Raw genomic sequence first — 18,359 nt, forward strand, 5'->3', positions numbered from 1 at the left:
TGCCTCGGCTAAGGCACCTCGTGCAGGAATCCCGCACAGCGGGGCTGGGCCCGGGGTTGGTCCCTTTGTGCCTCTTGGTCTCTCTGCTCCTCGGGGCCCCTGTCCTCCCCTGTCCACTGGGTGCCCGATCCCTCCGTGCCTGCCCCAGGCCCAGCCGGCTTTGGCTCCCAGCAGCGGCAGTCACCCCCTTCCTCAGCTACCTGGGAAAACGCTTGCTGGCGACTTTACATTCCCTAAAGCATCTTGCAAGAGCCGCGGCGCATTTGCCAGCATCAGAAGGAAGGTCCCAGTCTCTCTGGAATGGGCAGCGTTGCTTCTCCGGGGAGAGGAGAGCCTTGGGGACGCTGCCCTCGGCGCCTTGGCCTTCCTGGGCACATGCCCTTGGCCCAAATTCCTCCTCACCCCCGGCTCTCAAATGAGTCCGACTTGACTAGATTCCCTCCAGGAAAGTCCTCATTAACAATGACGGGAAACGCATTTAATCTGAATTGCCGCTCACAGTTGTGCTTTATCCCAAAGCTCTGCAGAAAGCAGAGGCTGCTTTCCAGGGCACAGCAACGATCTAAAACCCAGAGCCGCGTTTCCCACTTAAGTGAGGACACGGTAAGGAGTGCCCTGTGTGTGTGAAGCACCCGGACCCACACAGGCGATAGTCAAAGACTGATTCAAGTGAAAACAAAAACATTTCATGCAGATTTCCCGGAGCAGCAAATCTGGCAGCGCTGGCTGCCTCCCTCTTACCTTCTCAGGCTCCTGGTCACCAGCAAGTCCCGTGGGGTCTTTGGCCTGGCAGAATTCCTCCAAATCCCTTAAAAACGGCTGATTCACCACTAGCCCACTGGCCGGTGGCAGAAGCCAGGACTGCCATCCCCTGCTCCGGGCGGTCCCAGGAGACCCCCAGCCACGGCGGGCCTGGGGGCACCCGCTCTCGGACCCTCCACGGGAGCTCCTTCCACTAAGACGCTGGCTGGGCTGATGACCCAGAGCAGAGACGGCCCTTCCAAAGTGTCCTGAGTCCTTCCGGACTCACACCCGACTGCGTCTCCTCTCAATCCGCCAACCAACATGTTTAACTGAAATAATTCATGACGAATGCACACATTTCACCTAAAATCTGTCCTGAGCTGGATACCTGAAAAGCGGTCTTGAAAAATACTGAAAGGAAGGCAACCGTATCAGAATACCAGAGTGTTTCTTAGTCACGAAGAGAAAATCGACCGGCTAAAGATTGTGGGCACACTCATAGTGGAAACAGTGCTTCGGGGCATCGGAGGATGGTTTGGGACTAATTACCTTGAAGGAATACCCCATTAGAACATTATACGAATGCATTGATTAAATGCACCTAAGACTATTCACTTTCTTAAACCTTTACTTTGAAAATGAATATAAACGAGCAGCTGATAAGCTAAAACTGAAATAAGTTCAAATAGTTAAAAGGGGAACCTTCTAGTTTCTGTCAACATCTTTGCCTTATTTTAGAAATGCAAATTATCCAGGTGGTGTTGTGTTCAGTGGAACTCTTTCAGCTTTGTGGGGCTGAGCAATACCATCACCAAACCACACCTTGGTGACCATAAGCTATAAATTCACCAACTGTGTTTTCTTGCTTCCTAAAATAGACTCTCGACTGATCTGCTTCCTGCCACCTGCTGCAGGTGGCCAGCCCCGCACGCGGCCATCTTGACTAACTCAGCACCACCAATTAATTAAAAAAATAAGCCGAATTTATTATTGCCAAAACTCAGCCCTGAATCAGGGCAGGGGGCCGACAGTACCGAGTTACTACTTCTCGGCCAAACTTGCACCCCTATCAACTCCCCAAATACAGGATTCACAGTTGTTAATTGAATGATAAAATTTAAAATACATTAAAAGTCTCTCACGTTCTAAAGTCACAATTTTCCTGACCACCAGGAGCCACTTGAAGGATGTCCTGTCTTTTAGTATTTCATAAGCGTGCCTCTTATGATGAACATGTATCTTTCTCTTAACAAGTGTCCTCACGAAACCCGGTACCTGTAACTTCCCCAGGCTCTTCCTTTCGGGGGGCTGGGGCACCCCATTCTCACCAAGATCGGGACACTACACGTCCATCCTCACCCAGACAATTCTAATCCTAACCAATAAAGAATTTGAAGTACAATCTAACGCAGAGCACACCTCATATCTGAAGAGGATATTTCACTATGCCTTCCACGTGTGGCATTCCTGGAGTTCTAGAAACACAATCAACAAGGCACACTCCTCAACTGACTCTATGATTGTAGCAGCCAAATTATCTCTTGCCACGGACCAAACTGTCCTGCCGCCGAGGGGGTCCTGGGACTCCCCCACAGGTGGCCCTTCCCGCCTGCAGCCGCCTCTTGAATGCCAGCAGTATTCCAATTTTTGAAAGACATCAGAAAATCCAGAGGCTCTGAAATCCCTAGGGCACCTGGTCCTGGTCCCCTCCTGGCCAGTCTGCCCAGTCCCCCGGCGGACACAGACATGTCCTGAGGACCAGACGGCGAAGCTCAGAAAATCCCAGAGACAGGAGCAGAAAATAAAGGCCCTGGAGGGGCCATTCTTACCTGCGGAGACGGTGACAGAGATCCCTTGGCCCCAGATGTCTATACCATAGTAATCACTGTGGTGGGATCTCCAGCCTCACCTCACAAAAACCTCGGGGGCCTGGCACGGCCCCGTGGCGCCTGGGGACCTGTCCTGTCTACAGGCGCCGCATGGAAGCCGACCGTCCGAGTCACTTATCCGGAGGGCCCCGGAACCCTCTGCTGGCCCTGCTCCCTCCAGGCTGCCCCGGAGATCCAACATCCCAGCCTGGCGCCCAGAAGCCAGACCACTGCCCGCCTAGGCTGTCTGACCATGAATCAAGAATCCTTAACTCAAACTCAGAAGTCCAACCAACCTCAAACAGCCAGCCACCTGCCCCAGAAAGCTGACGGAAGCCCCTGGTGATGCTCGAATCAGACGGCCAGACCAGCCGAAGGAGCTGCCTTGTCTGTCCCCGCACCACGGTGTCCTTGGGGCAGGGAGGTCCATCTCTGGGCCCCTTTTATGGGGACCCTCTCCCTGGTTCCCTTTCCGGTCCTCCAAAGTGCCCCGCGCCTCTGACATTGAGACCCTGACACCGCGGGTCTCCCCAAGTGCGGTGAAAGTGTGGAGGGGGTGAGGACTCACCTGAGGAGACGGTGACCAGGACCCCCTGGCCCCAGTTCTCAAACCAGTAGTCACATTGTGACAACTATGCCAGGACCCCAAGCAAGAACTGGCGGCCAGTCAAGACCTCCGGACCACCTCACATAGCACCTACTGTGGCGGCAGGGCTGGGGACCTTGGGAACCCAGAGCCCGAGGGTGGCTGAGACCCCCAGGGAAAGCCCTGGCTGCAGAGCCCAGCCAGAGAGGGCGTCTGAACCCTCTGCTCCTCGCTGGGGTGAGCCTGGGCCCCCTCGGCCCTCTTTCCGAGCCCCTCAGGCTGCCCCAGGCCCTCTAGACCTGAGACCCAGACACCCTCGTTTCCCCCCAAATGCAGCAAAAAAGTCTCAGAGAAAGTGAGGCGGGAGGGCTGGCGAGGACTCACCTGAGGAGACGGTGACCAGGAGGCCCTGGCCCCAGGGGCCAGTGTAGCCACAATGCCGTGGGCCCCGTTGGGGGGTGTACAAAAACCCAAGCCCCTGGCAGCCCCCTGGCCCCACCCGAAGCCCTACCCCCAGGTCCTTGCGGCCCCAGGCGTGGAGCCCACTCGGCCCGGACTGTGTTCCGCCAGCAGAGGCCCCATTTCCGCAGGACGGGGAGGCAGATGGCCTCGGGAGCAGCCTCCCCTGGGGACCCCCGAGGGTCCCACATGGGCCAAGGACTCTCTGGAGACGTCCCCCCAGCCCAGGACAGAGGAGGCAGAGAGCCGTCTCACCCGAGGAGATGGTGACCAGGGTGCCCTGGCCCCAAGCGCTCAAGTGGTCTTAGTCGTCCTGACGCACTCAGGCCCCGGCCCCTGGCGAGGCTCTGCTCGGGGCTCCTCCCTCCCAGCCGCCCCTGTCCCGGGGCCTCTCGGCCCAGCTCTCAGCTGGCTCGCCTCCAGGGGCTCTGTCAGCTCCCAGGCCTGGTCCCGAATGGGGCCGGGGCCCTGCCTGTGCTCCAGGCCTCTGGCCCTCAGGCAGTGGTGGCGCAGCCACAGACCCCGGGGACCTGGCCCACGGCTCAGGCGGAGCAGCCCTGGGGAACCCTCACCCGAGGAGACGGTGACCAGGGTGCCCTGGCCCCAGAGGCCAAAGTTAGCATATGGGCACAGTGAGCTGGCCCCGTGCTGGAGGTCACAGAGACCTGCACCCAGGGTCCCCAGGGAGTCCCCAGGAACCGCAAGGTCTGCTCCCTGCTTGGAGAGACCGCCAAGCCCCTGCCCCCGCAAGCGCTCTCCTGCCCGCACCCCGTGGTCTGGGGTTGGAAGTCCTCCAGACGCCTGACTTGCTTTGTCCCCAGGAGGCCACGTTTCCCTGCGTCGCCTTCTATGCTGCTTGCTGCTCAGAAGCTCAGGGCCGCTCACCCCTCCTCGATTCCCAGCTGGGCTCCCCTCAACCCAGTACCCCTTCCCCAGGCCTCAGGGACCCAGTCCCTTGCCTGGAATGCGTCCCATCTCGTGCCCACCTGGAAAGCCCCTTCACCTTCCCAGATGGCGCACGCGACACTCTTTCTTCGGGCTCCCTACCCACCCCCCTTGAGCACCCAGCTGTGAGCCCTCAGGGCGAGAACCCAGCTGCCCTGGGGCCTCTCTGCCCAGGGGTTTTGTAAAGTTGTCAATCACCGCGGCCCCAGCTAGCACTGTGGTTCCTGGCTCAGCCAGAACCCCGAGGGCGGGCAGCGGGTGAGGTGGAGCCGGGGCAGGTCGGCCACAGAGCCCATGGGAGACCCCTGCCCACCAGTCCCCACGGTCATTCCTGCGCTGGTTACAGCTGATTTGCCACTGCTAATAATCCTCCAAGTGTTGAAGCCTGCCTGCGCGGTTTCCTTTTTCTTTTAGAAGTGAGAGCATATTCAAGGCTGTCTCGCGTCCACCTGCGCTGGAGCTATGTTCTCAGGTGGAGAAAGCCCTGCAGTGGCAGTGGGCGGGGTCCTGGGCCGTTGCTGACCCGCAAGGCGGCTGGCTCCTGCTGGCGTGCCCTGCGGAGTCTGTCAGGGTCTCTCTGGCCACAGCTGTGGCGCTGGCAGCAGTCCCTTGTTAGCACTGTGAGGCCTTTTGCTGTCCTCTGTGGGAGCGGGGCTCCAGGGGGGCTGGGGCTGTGCTGAGGCTGGACCACTGTGTGCCCACAGGGCCGGATCCCTGCCCTGTCCCCCGGCTGCTGGTCCTCGGGGAGGGTCTCAGCTCTTTTGATGACCCCGGCTGGAGGGCGGGTGCGAGGGGAGGGGCATGATGGTCTAAAGGAGTGGATTCCCCCTCCCAGAACTGCATGGACCCTGGGGGGTCCTGGGGGAGGGGAAGAGGAGGCCTGCACTCAGCAGCATCGAACCTGGGGCTGGGGTGCCAGGACCCACAGGTGTGCCAAGTGTGGGCCCTCACGGAGGGGAGATGTTCACAGGCACCCAGAGGCCAGGTGTGTGTGGCAGGCGTGCTCACCCATGGACCACTGCTGGGTGTGGACAGAAGGGCACAGGCATGGCTGGGGGCTGGGAGGGGGTGATGACGCCCTGGAGGCTTGCTGCGGGAGGGGTCAGTGGATAGCATGTGGGGAAGTCTGTGTGTGTGTGTGTGTGTGTGTGTGTGTGTGTGTGTGTGTGTGTGTGGGAGAGTCCAGCTGACCCCAAGACCCAGAGGCTGGGCCCTGTGCCTGGAGGAGAATGGCAGGTGGTTGGCTGTAGCCTGATTTAAAGGTGGCCTGTGTGCTCAGCAAAGAGGCTGAAGGATGGAGAGCCTTGTTGAGAGTCTCACCCTCTGCTCCAGGGCATCTGGTCTCTCTTTAAGGAAACGGGGGGTGGGGCTGTCCCAGGCCCTCCAGGAAACGTCTGCTCTGGCCTTCCAGCGCCTCTGGTTTTTTGCCTGGGGGAGGGGAGGTGCCCACCGTGCCCTGCCAGCCCCTCTCCTCCAGCCCCGTGTCTCAGGCCCCACCCAGCCCAGGCCCTGTCTCTTCAGCACAGCAGAGGATCAGCCAGGCTGCAATATCGTGTACCCTGTGGAGAATGCAGCTCTGCCCTTGGGGGCTGGCGTGTTCTCTTGGCCCCCAGGTGTGACAGGATCTGGCTTTAGCAGAGCTTTTTGAGCCCTTCAGAGAAAGTCCGCCCCGGCCCCCCTTCCTGGCAATGGTGTGCAGAACTTGGGTCAGGGCAGCGGTGGTGAGTCCAGAGCCTGCAGGCCACGTGGCTGGCTGTGCTCATGCCCAGGCTTGGCTCCTGCTACAGCAACCCATGGCCAAGTCCTGGGATGCCGCTCCTGCCCCCACCCACTTCAAGCACGTGCCAGAGAAAAGACATGGGCGTTACAGGTGTGTGCCCCAGCGAGTGCCAGGTGAGGCGTATGCATCTCTGTAATGGGGTGGCCAGAACTGGGCCCATTGGCCATGCTGAGTCAGTCTCCCAGCTTCTGCCCACAGCTGTGTCCCACAGGGTGCCCCCACCCCACTCCGGAGCAGGTGGCTGGGAAGGCATCTCCCAGCTGGACTGTCCTGAGCAGGAGTTGGAGTCGAGCTGAGGACTGGACCCCTGAGGCCAGGGTGCCCTCGTCACACAGCTGCCTTATTAGAGTCAGGACACATCCATGCAATTGCTTCAGAAAATAGCCAGTGAGCTACAAATGGCTCTCGGCCTTGATGTCCATGACGGGAGGCAGGTGGGAACAACATTCCCTGTGCTCCTTGAACTTCTGGATCACAGTGTCCAGGAGATGGAGAAGTCAGAGATGACATGTCCTTGGGTGATCGAAGGCCTTGCTTAAGGGCAGGGGCTGCGGCTGGGCCCAGGGCTCTCCATGGCCCTGCAGCCTTGGTGAGCTAATCCCACTCCAGGGTCTTGTCTTCCTAGAGCTGGCACTGTGGTAGACCAGATGGCCAGAATGCGGGTGTGCTTTGGCAAGTGAGGAGGACCTTCCTCACGTTTGTGCGGGGAGTGCTTTGTGTCTCAGATTCGGCTTCTGACGGCCTCCACCCTTGGGGAACTGGTCTCTGGACATTTTGCTCCAGAAGGAAGGTCCTTATGGGCAAAAACACAAGAGGAAAAAGTGCTTGGTGCTTCTATCAGTTCAGAAGGCATACAAGGGCATGTGTTTGCTTCAGTCAATAAATCAAGAGTTGCAAGATGTTACCAAAGGGAAAAGAAACAGGGGGACTTCCCTGGCGGTCCAGTGGTTAAGACTTCACCTTCCAATGCAAAGAGGGTGTGGGTTCGATCTCTGGTTGGGGAGCTAAGATCCCACATGCCTCACGGCCAAAAAAACAAAACATAAAACAGAAGTAATATTGTAACAAATTCAATAAAGACTTTAAAAATTGTCTACATAAAAAAAATCTTAAAGAAAAAAAGGAAAAGAAACAGGAATTACCTCTTTTAATACCCAAGGACATGAGCAAAAAAGGGTAAAGAAAAAGGTAACAACTTACAAACAAAATTTTAATAAGTGTGTGTAGGGGGGCACCAACACATGCTATAAATTTCAAAAGGCAATAGTCAAAAAATGAACAAAAGATTCTAGTGCCTGCTGGCCTCTTCCCCCCTCCATCCCTACAACCCAGAAGAGGCAGTGGGGGGTTAAAGTTTTGAGAAGTCTCCTAAGTTCCCCCACGGTCCTGGGGGGAGAACACTGACTGGGAGTGTCACCACACTCTACGGGAAGGACACCTCCAGCTACAGGGGACAGCAGGCAGGCCTGATCTTCAACAGGACAACCAAGGCTGGCTGGCCTCCCCGCGGAACGAGATGGGGTGGGAATTTGATCAGTGCTCAGGATACGGGGGTGGCGGGCTGTGTCTCTGAGGATGTCTTGGCCATTCCCTCATGACTGCAGAGCTGCTGCCATGGTTAGAAGCATGAAGGGCTCCCATAGCACCTGCGGCAGGAAGGAAGGGCAGGAGCAAATGCACTCTCATTGCAGCCTGGCTTTTTATGCAAGAAGGGAAGCCCTGGCTGCTCCCACACGTCCATTGTCAAGAACGATGCTGCGTCCACAGCCTCCCCTGACTGTGCCGTCCCTGCACCCGGGAACACGCTCGTCTGGGAGATCTGGGGAGGCTGAGCTGCTCTACGAGCACCTCATTTTAGCCTCTTCTTTCTGCCTGGCACAGGCTGGTTGCCCCTGGGAGCTGCCACAGGAAAGGGGGGGAGCAACGTCAGTGGGTTTTCAGTGATGGGCGCAGGGGCTCTTGGGGTTCAGATTCTGATGGCAGCATGCCTTTGACAGAGGGACATGCCTGTCCCTTCAGTACAGTGACCTGGACATTCAACAGAGTCTCAGGGATCATGACACCCCCTTCACCCCTCCTTTGCCCTAAGGTTACAGTACATCAGGCCAAGGTCAGTGCTTGGCCAACAGTCCCCAGAGGGGGCATCTACAGCCTTAGGTGGGGCCAAGGGTGTCAGGCACTCACCCTCACCATACAGGACAGGGAGGGGTGCCCCACAAATGGCCCCGTCATTGCTGTGTGCATTTGCTTGCATGCATTTGTTTGCATTGCCAAGCCTTATGCATGTTTGAGGCAGTTTGCCAGCTTTTCCCCTGAGGGCTGTCTTGACTTGGAGTTTGAGGCTCTTTCCTGCCATGAACTCCTTCCACATTGTTCCCACAGACTCCTGCCATCGTAAATTTCCAGCTGAAGGTGAAGGGAAGGGAGAAGAGCAAATCGCCCTTGGAATTCTTGGAAGGCTCCCAATGACCGTTGGTTCTGGCACCCACACTGTGCTGGAGAAAGTGGCTTTTCTGTGGATGAGGTCTCGGGATGAACAGAACCAGGAAACATGGCTCCCTCAGATTCCAGAACAGGAAGACCCCCCTCTGAAGACTTGATGATGTGCTGGCCTTCATATCCAAATGTGCCGCCCCCTCCATCACTGACCCACTGCAGTTAGCCCACATATGGTGAGTTGCTTTTCTGCTGGTGGTGCTGCATCTGCTCTGAGCCACACCAGGTCCCTGCAGCCCCTGCAGTGTGTGGACCTGAGCCACTCCTCTTGCAGCAGGAAGGATCAGGACTTCTGTGTCTGCAGAGTCGCAGACACAGGGTCAACATTTACTACAGCCTTCCCCTGGAAAACTCACATAAATGCCCTGAGCCTTGAGTTCCCTCGTCTATAAAAAGACGGATAACAAAGAGGGAATCAAGATGGCGGAGTAGAAGAATGTGGAGCTCACCTCCTCCTACAGATACATCAAAACCACCTACATATGGAACAATTCTCACAGAACACTCTACTGAGCACTGGAAGAGACCTCAGACACCTGAAAGGACAAGAAAGATCTCCACATAACCGGGTAGAACAAAAGAAGAGAAAAAAAGAGGAAGCGGGCTGTGACCTGCACCCCTGGGAAGGAGCTGTAAAAGAGGAAATGTTCCCACACCCTGGGAAGTCCCCTCACCAGTGAGATCAGCCGGCATGCGGTGGAGGGGGGTTTCAGAGGTTTGGAGGAGAGCGCAGCAACTGGTCTGTGGCAGGCAGAACAGAGAGAGACCTGTACAGACAGTCCTTGCCATTGCTCTGAGTGCCCCAGTCTGAGACGTGCTTCTGCTGGTATAGGCAGGGGCTGGATGCTGAAGGTCAGGCTTTGGAGGTCAGACCTGGGGAGAGGACTGGTGTTGGCTGCGTGGAGACAGCCTGAGGGGGCTGGAGTGTGGTGCGGCCACAACCAGGGTGTATGAGGAAGAAGACTGGGTCTGCCATAGAAGCTAAGTACCATTGTTAAGTGGCACATGAAGGGAAGAGTGGGGTGGGATATGCCATAGCAGCCTCTTTCTCCATGCACTAGACAGGACACCACCTCAGTGGGCTCCAGGAGTGTGTGCCAACGGGTTACCCCCTCACAGAGGTGAGCCCCAGGGGCTGTGTGACATAGGAAGCAGGGCTGAAACCTCTTCCCGTGGCTGTGTGAGCTGTGACTTTACCACCACCACCGGTTTTGTAAACTCGGTGACTGTAGGACACCCAGGCAGACAACAGGTGCTCCCACGGCTGGGGTGGGTCTGGCCTTAGCAGCTGTGGGCTTTGTGGGCACATGCACATGGGGGCTGGGCCGGGTCTGGGTCTGAGCTGCCTCCATAGCACTCACAGTGGGTCCAGGTGCATGACCACTGTGGTCCTGGGACCTGACTTCAGTGGATCTGTGCTGGTGACCTTATGAAAACAATGCCTGAGCGACCCCAGGACTGATTGCTGGCATCCCCACAGCTGAGGTGGGGCCAAGGGCAGTGCCAACAACAGTGTACTTTGTGAGCCAGCACAACAGGTGACAGGTGACACCACAAAGCACACTACTGGTGGACAGCTCCAGTGGAGAAATACTCAGCAGCTCCTCTCGCAGTGGGCACACTCCAATACCTCCTACCTTAGACTGCAGCTCAGAAACAGATCTGGGGGCTTCTACTCCAACAACTAGGGAGCAGGCCCTTCCCCCAACAGGGCTGGGACAACCACAGAGCAAAAAGAGGAGGCCCTGCTCAACATCCAGTGCGGGCTCTGGTCACCACAACACCAGTCACACTTCCTATCAAGGAGACAACAGCCAACACGCACTGAGGAAAGAGGTGGCAGGTATCCACACTAAAAACAGCCCATGTACCAAAAAATATTAAACCCACACAAGCTACACAGAGACGCCCCCACATATATAGCCCTCCGAGACTACAGTAGATAATTGTTTCTCCTAAACTCACAGAGTAAGAGAAATATAAGCCAAATGAAGAAGCAGAAGAACCACTCTCAGTTAAAAGACCAAGAGAATTCCCCTGGAGGAACAAAAAATGAAACAGACCTCTTCAGTCTAACAGACACCAAATTCAAAAAGTCAGCAATGAAAATACTGAAGGAATTAAGAAAGGCTATCAGCAGAAATGCAGATTACTGTAAAAAAGAACTAGAAACTATAAGGAGGAGCCAAGAAAAATTAGAAAATCCATTTGCTGAGATGAAAGCTGAGCTCAAGGCAAGGAAGAGCAGAATGAATAATGCAGAAGAAAGAATAAGTGACCTGGAGGACAGAATAGTGGAAATTACCCAATCAAATCAGCAGACAGAAAGCCAAATGAAAAAAATGAAAGCAATATAAGAGACATATGGGATAATATAAGCAGGCCAATCTACACATAATAGGGATTACAGAAGGAGAAGAAAGAGAAAAGGGGATTGAAGTTGTATTTGAAGAAATTATGGTTGAAAACTTCCCAAACCTAAAGAAGGAAACAGACATCCAGATACAGGAAGCACAGAGGGTTCCAAACAAGATGAAAACAAACAGACCTACACCAAGATATATTATAATTAAAATGACAAAAGTTAAAGATACAGAGAAGATTCTAAGGCAGTAAGAGAAGAACAAAGGGTTAATTATGAGGGAACCCCCATGAGGCTATCAGCTGATTTCTCTACAGAAACACTGCAGGCTAGAGGGGAGTGGCAAGTTATATTCAAAGTTCTGAAAGGGAAAAACCTGCAACCTAAGATACTCTGCCCAGCAAGATTATTTAGAATAGAAAGAGAGGTAAAGAATTTCTCAGACAAGGGAAAACTAAAAGAATACAGCAATACTAATCCTATCCTAAAAGAAATATTGAAAGACCTTCTCTAAATAGAAAAGAAGTAAGAAGCTATAGGAAAGAGAAAAATCACAATTGGAAAACAAATTACTTAAGCAAGTATACAGGTTAAAAAATAAAAAAAATTTTGTGAAAGCAATGATAAACACAATGAACAGCAAAATGATAAGTATGAAGATGTAAAAGAGGACATCAAAATCATAAAATATGGAGGAGGAGGGTAAGAAAATGCAGATTTTTTTTTTAAAGAATGTGTTTGTGCTTACATAACTATCAGTCTAAAGAAAGTGGATATAAGAAAGGGTTAACATACTTGAAAAACAGGGCAACCACAAGTCAAAACCATACAGTAGATTCACAAAAACCAAAAAGAAGAGAACACAAGCATAATATAAAGGGAAATCATCAAACCACAAAAAGGAAGACAAAAAGAAAAAAAAAAGGAACCAAGAAGAAATATAGAATCAACTGGAAAATAAAGTTTAAAATGGCCATAAATACATATCTATCAAAAATTACCTTAAATGTCAATGGATTAACTGCTCCAATCAAAAGACATAGAGTGGCAGATTGGATTACGAAACCAAAAGCCAACAATATGCTGTCTACCAGAGACCCACTTTAGGGCAAAGGGCACACATAGATTGAAAGAGAAGGATAGAAAAAGATATTTCATGCAAAAGGAAATGACAAGAAAGTGGGGATTGCAATACTCATATCAGACAAAATAGACTTTAAAACATAGGCCATAAAGAAAGATAAAGAAGGACACTATATAATGATAAAAGGATCAATACAAGAAGAGGATATTACACTCATCAACATATATGCACATAGTATAAGAGCACCTAAATACATAAAACAAATGCTAACAGACATAAAGGGAGAAATCAATGGGAACAGAATAATACTAGGAGACTTTAACACGCTACTCACATCAATGGACAGATCTTCTAGACAGAGAATCAATAAAGCAACAGAGATCCAAAATGATACAATAAAACTGTTAGACTTAATTAATATTATCAGGACATTACATCCAAAAAAACCAGAATACACATTCTTTTCAAGCACACAAGGAACATTCTTTAGGATTGATCATATACTAGGGCACAAAACAAGCCTCAACAAATTTAAGAGTATAGAAATTATTTCATGTATCTTCTCTGACCACAGCAGCATGAAACTAGAAATCAACAACAGGAAAAGAAATGAGAAAAACATGATTATGTGGAAACAAAACAACAAGTTACTAAAATCCAATGGGTCAACAATGAAATCAAAGAGGAAATTGAAAGATACCTTGAGACAAATACAATGAAAGCAGAGCCATACAAAATCTATGGGATGCAGCAAAAGCAATTCTTAAAGGGAAGTTTAGAGAGATACAGACCTTCCTCAAAAAACAAGTAAAATCTCAAATAAACAACCTAACTTACCACCTAAAAGAATTAGAAAAAGAAGAACAAACAAACCTAAAGTCAGTAGAAGGAAGGAAATAATAAATATCAGAGAGGAAATAAGTAAAATAGGAGTTAAAAAATATAAAAAATTCAATAAAACCAAAAGCTGGTTCTTCAAAAGGGGAAACAAAATTAACAAGCCTCTGGCCAGGCTCAGCAGGAAGAGAACACAAATAAACAAAATAAGAAATGAAAGAGGGAGGGGACCTTCAAGATGGCAGAGGTGTAAGACGTGGAGATCACCTTCCTCCCCACAAATACATCAGAAATACATCTACATGTGGAACAACTCCTACAGAACACCAGCAGAAGACCTCAGGCATCCCCAAAGGCAAGAAACTTCCCACGTACAAGGGTAAGACAAAAGAAAAAAGAAAAAACAGAGACAAAAAAATAAGGATGGGACCTGCACCTCTGGGAGGGAGCTGTGAAGGAGGAAAAGTTTCCACACACTAGGAAGGCCCTTCACTGGTGGAGACGAGGGGTGGCGGGGTGGCAGCTTCGGAGCCACGGAGGAGAGCGCAGCAACAGGGGTGCGGAGGGCAAAGCGGAGAGATTCCCTCACAGAGGATCCATGCCAACCAGCACTCACCAGCCCAAGAGGCTTGTCTGCTCACCCACCAGGGGCAGGTGGGGGCTGAGAGCTGAGGCTTGGGCTTCGGAGGTCAGATCCCAGGGAGAGGACTGGGGTGGGCTGTGTGAACACAGTCTGAAGGGGGCTAGTGCACCACAGCTAGCTGGAAGGGAGTCTGGGAAAGAGTCTGGAACTGCCTAAGAGGCAAGAGACAATTGTTTTAAGGTGCACGAGGAGAGGGGATTCAGAGCACCACCTAAACGAGCTCCAGAGACGGGCACGAGCCACGGCTATCAGTACGGACCCCAGAGATGGGTACGAAACGCTAAGGCTGCTGCTGCAGCCACCAGGAAGCCTGTGTGTAAGCACAGGTTACTATCCACACCTCGCCTCCTGGAAGCCTGTGCAGCCCACCACTGTCAGGGTCCCATGATCCAGGGACAACTTCCCCGGGAGAACACACGGTGTGCATCAGGCTGGTGTAATGTCATGCTGGCCTCTGCCGCTGCAGGCTCATCCTGCATTCCGTACCCTTCCCTCCCCCCGGCCTGAGTGAGCCAGAGCCCCCTAATCAGCTTCTCTTTTAACCCCACCCTGAGGGGGGAACAGACACCCTCAGGCAACCTACATGCAGAGGTGGGGCCAAAACCAAAGCTGAACCCCAGGAGCTGCGCTAACAAAGAAGAGAAAGGGAAATCTCTCCCAGCAGCCTCAGGAGCAGCAGATTAAATCTCCACAATCAACTTGATGCACCCTGCATCTGTGGAATACCTGAATAGACAACGAATCATCCCAAAATTGAGATGTGGACTTTGGGAGCAACTGTAGACTTGGGGTTTGCTGTATGCGACTGACTTGTTTCCCATTTATATGTTTATCTTAGTTTAGTTTTAGTGTTTGTCATCATTGGTGGATTTGTTTGTTGGTTTGCTTGCTCTCTTCTTTTTTAAAAAATTTCTTTTATTACTTTAAAAATTTTTTTATTTTAATAATTATTTTGATTTTTAATAACTTTATTTTATTTTATTTTATTTATTTATTTATTTATTTTTCTCCCTTTTCTTCTGAGCCATGTGGCTGACAGGGTCTTGGTTCTCCAGCCAGGTGTCAGGCCTGAACCCCTGAGGTGGGAGAGCCGAGTTCAAGACACTGGACCACGAGACCTCCCAGCCCCACATAATATCAATTGGCGAGAGCTCTCCCAGAGATCTCCATCTCAATGCTAAGACCCAGCTCCACTGAACGACCAGCAATCTCCACTGCAGGACACCCCATGGCAAACAACTAGCAAGACATGAACACAACCCCACCCCTTAGCAGAGAGAATGCCTAAAATCATACTAAGTTCACAGATACTCCAAACACGCCACCGGACATGGTCCTGCCCACCAGAAAGGCAAGATCCAGCCTCATCCACCAGAACACAGGCACCAGTCCCCTCCACCAAAAAGCCTACACAACCCACTGAACCAAACTTAGCCACTGTGGAGAGACACCAAAAACAACGGAAACTACAAACCTGCAGCCTGTGAAAAGGAGACCCCCAAACACAGTAAGTTAAGCAAAATGAGAAGACAGAGAAATATGCAGCAGATGAAGGAGCAAGGCAAAAACCCACTAGGCCAAACAAGTGAAGAGGAAATAGGCAGTCTACCTGAAAAAGAATTCAGAGTAATGATAGTAAGGATGATCCAAAATCTGGAAATAGAACGGAGAAAATACATGAAAGGTTTAACAAGGAGGTAGGAGAACTAAAGAGCAAACAAACAATGATGAACAACATAATAAATGAAATTAAAAATTCTCTAGAAAGAATCAATAGCAGAATAACTGAGATAGAAGAATGGATAAGTGACCTGGAAGATAAAATAGTGGAAATAACTACCGCAGAGCAGAATAAAGAAAAAAGAATGAAAAGAATTGAGGACAGTCACAGAGACCTCTGGGACAACATTAAACGCACCAACATTCTAATTATAGGGGTCCCAGCAGAAGAAGAGAAAAAGAAAGTGACTGAGAAAATATTTGAAGAGATTATATTTGAAAACTTCCCTGAAATGGGAAAGGAAATAGTCAATCAAGTCCAGGAAGCGCAGAGAGTCCCATACAGGATAAATCCAAGGAGAAACATGCCAAGACACATATTAATCAAACTATCAAAAATTAAATACAAAGAAAAAATATTAAAAGCAGCAAGGGAAAAGCAACAAATAACGTACAAGGGAATCCCCCATAAGGTTAACAGCGGATCTTTCAGCAGAAACTCTGCAAGACAAAAGGGAGTGGCAGGACATATTTAAAGTGATGAAAGGGAAAAACCTACAACCAAGATTACTCTATCCAGCAAGGTCTCATTCAGATTCAACGGAGAAATTAAACCTTTACAGACAAGCAAAAGCTAAGAGAATTCAGCACCATGAAACCAGCTTTACAACAAACAGTAAAGGAACTTCTCTAGGCAGGAAACACAAGAGAAGGAAAAGACCTACAGTAACAAACCCAAAATAATTGAGAAAATGGTAATAGGAACATACCTATCGATAATTACCTTAAATGTAAATGGATTAAATGCTCCAACCAAAAGGCATAAACTGGCTGAATGGATACAAAAACAAGACCCATATATATGCTGTCTACAAGAGACCCACTTCAGACCTAGGGACACATACAGACTGAAAGTGAGGGGATGGAAAAAGATATTCCATGCAAATGGAAATCAAAAGAGAGCTGGAATAGCAATTCTCATATCAGACAAAATAGACTTTAAAACAAAGACTATTACAAGAGACAAAGATCATTATTACATAATGATCAAGGAAGCAATCCAAGGAGATATAACACTTGTAAATATTTATGCACCCAACATAGGAGCCGCTCAATACATAAGGCAAATGCTAACAGTCACAAAAGGGAAAATCAATAGTAACAAAGTAATAGTAGGGGACTTTAACACCCCACTTTCGCCAATGGACAGATCAACCAAATGAAAATAATAAGGAAACACAAGCTTTAAATGATACATTAAACAAGATGGACTTAACTGATGTTTATAGGACATTCCATCCAGAAACAACAGAATACACTTTTGTCTCAAGTGCTCATGGAACATTCTCCAGGATAGATCATATCTTGGGTCACAAATCAAGCCTTGGTAAATTTAAGAAAACTGAAATTGTATCAAGTATCTTTTCCAACCACAACGCTATGAGACTAGATATCAATTACAGGAAAAAATCTGTAAGAAATACAAACACATGGAGGCTAAACAATACGCTACTAAATAACGAAGAGATCACTGAGGAAATCAAAGAGGAAATCAAAAAATACCTAGAAACTAATGACAAAGAAAACACTATGGCCCAAAACCTATGGGATGCAGCAAAAGCAGTTCTAAGAAGGAAGTTTATAGCAATACAATCCTACCTCAAGAAACAAGAAAAATCTCAAATAAACAACCTAAATTTACATCTAAAGCAATTAGAGAAAGAAGAACAAAACCCCCAAAGTTAGCAGAAGGAAAGAGATCATAAAGATCAGATCAGAAATAAATGAAAAAGAAATGAAGGAAATGATAGCAAAGATCAATAAAACTAAAAGCTGGTTCTTTGAGAAGATAAACAAAAGTGGTAAAACATTAGCCAGACTCATCAAGAAAAAAAGGGAGAAGACAGAATTAGAAATGAAAAAGGAGTAACAACTGACACTGCAGAAATACAAAGAATCATGAGAGATTACTACAAGCAACTATATGCCAATAAAATGGACAACCTGGAAGAAATGGACAAATTCTTAGAAATGCACAACCTTCCGGGACTGAACCAGGAAGAAGTAGAAAATATAAACAGACCAATCATAAGCACTGAAATTAAAACTGTCATTAAAAATCTTCCAACAAACAAAAGTCCAGGACCAGATGGCTTCACAGGCGAATTCTATCAAACATTTAGAGAAGAGCTAACACCTATCCTTCTTAAACTCTTCCAAAATAGAGCAGAGGGAAGAACACTCCCAAACTCATTCCACGAGGCCACCATCACCCTGATACCATAACCAGACAAAGATGTTACAAAGAAAGAAAACTACAGGCCAATATCACTGATGAACATAGATGCAAATATCCTCAACAAAACACTAGCAAACAGAATTGAGCAGCACATTAGAAGGATCATACACCATGATCAAGTGGGGTTAATCCCAAGAATGCAAGGATTCTTCAATATATGCAAATCAATCAATGTGATACACCATATTAACAAACTGAAGGATAAAACCCATATGATAATGTCTATAGATGCAGAAAAAGCTTTTGACAAAATTCAACACCCATTTATGATAAAAACTCTCCACAAAGTAGGCAAGGAGAGAACTTACCTCAACATAATAAAGGCCATATGTGACAAACCCACAGCCAACATCGTTCTCAATGGTGAAAAACTGAAACCATTTCCTCTAAGATCAGGAACAAGACAAGGTTGTCCACTCTTACCACTATTATTCAACATAGTTTTGGAAGTTTTAACCACAGCAATCAGAGACGAAAAAGAAATAGAAGGAATCCGAATCAGAAAAGAAGAAGTAAAATTGTCACTATTCGCAGATG

General features: G+C 49.6%; 1 protein-coding gene across 1 annotated transcript in view; it reads right to left on the minus strand.

Annotated features, from left to right (window-relative positions):
- The window catches only part of LOC132360212 (uncharacterized), a 91,018-nt gene that overhangs the window by 19,684 nt on the left and 52,975 nt on the right, over nucleotides 1-18,359 (minus strand). Inside the window, 1 exon segment of the mRNA XM_059915256.1 lies at nucleotides 2,574-2,629. Within this exon segment, the coding sequence (XP_059771239.1) occupies nucleotides 2,574-2,629 (56 nt within the window).

The sequence above is a fragment of the Balaenoptera ricei genome, chromosome 2 (genome assembly GCF_028023285.1).
Source record: "Balaenoptera ricei isolate mBalRic1 chromosome 2, mBalRic1.hap2, whole genome shotgun sequence".
Classification (NCBI taxonomy): domain Eukaryota; kingdom Metazoa; phylum Chordata; class Mammalia; order Artiodactyla; family Balaenopteridae; genus Balaenoptera; species Balaenoptera ricei.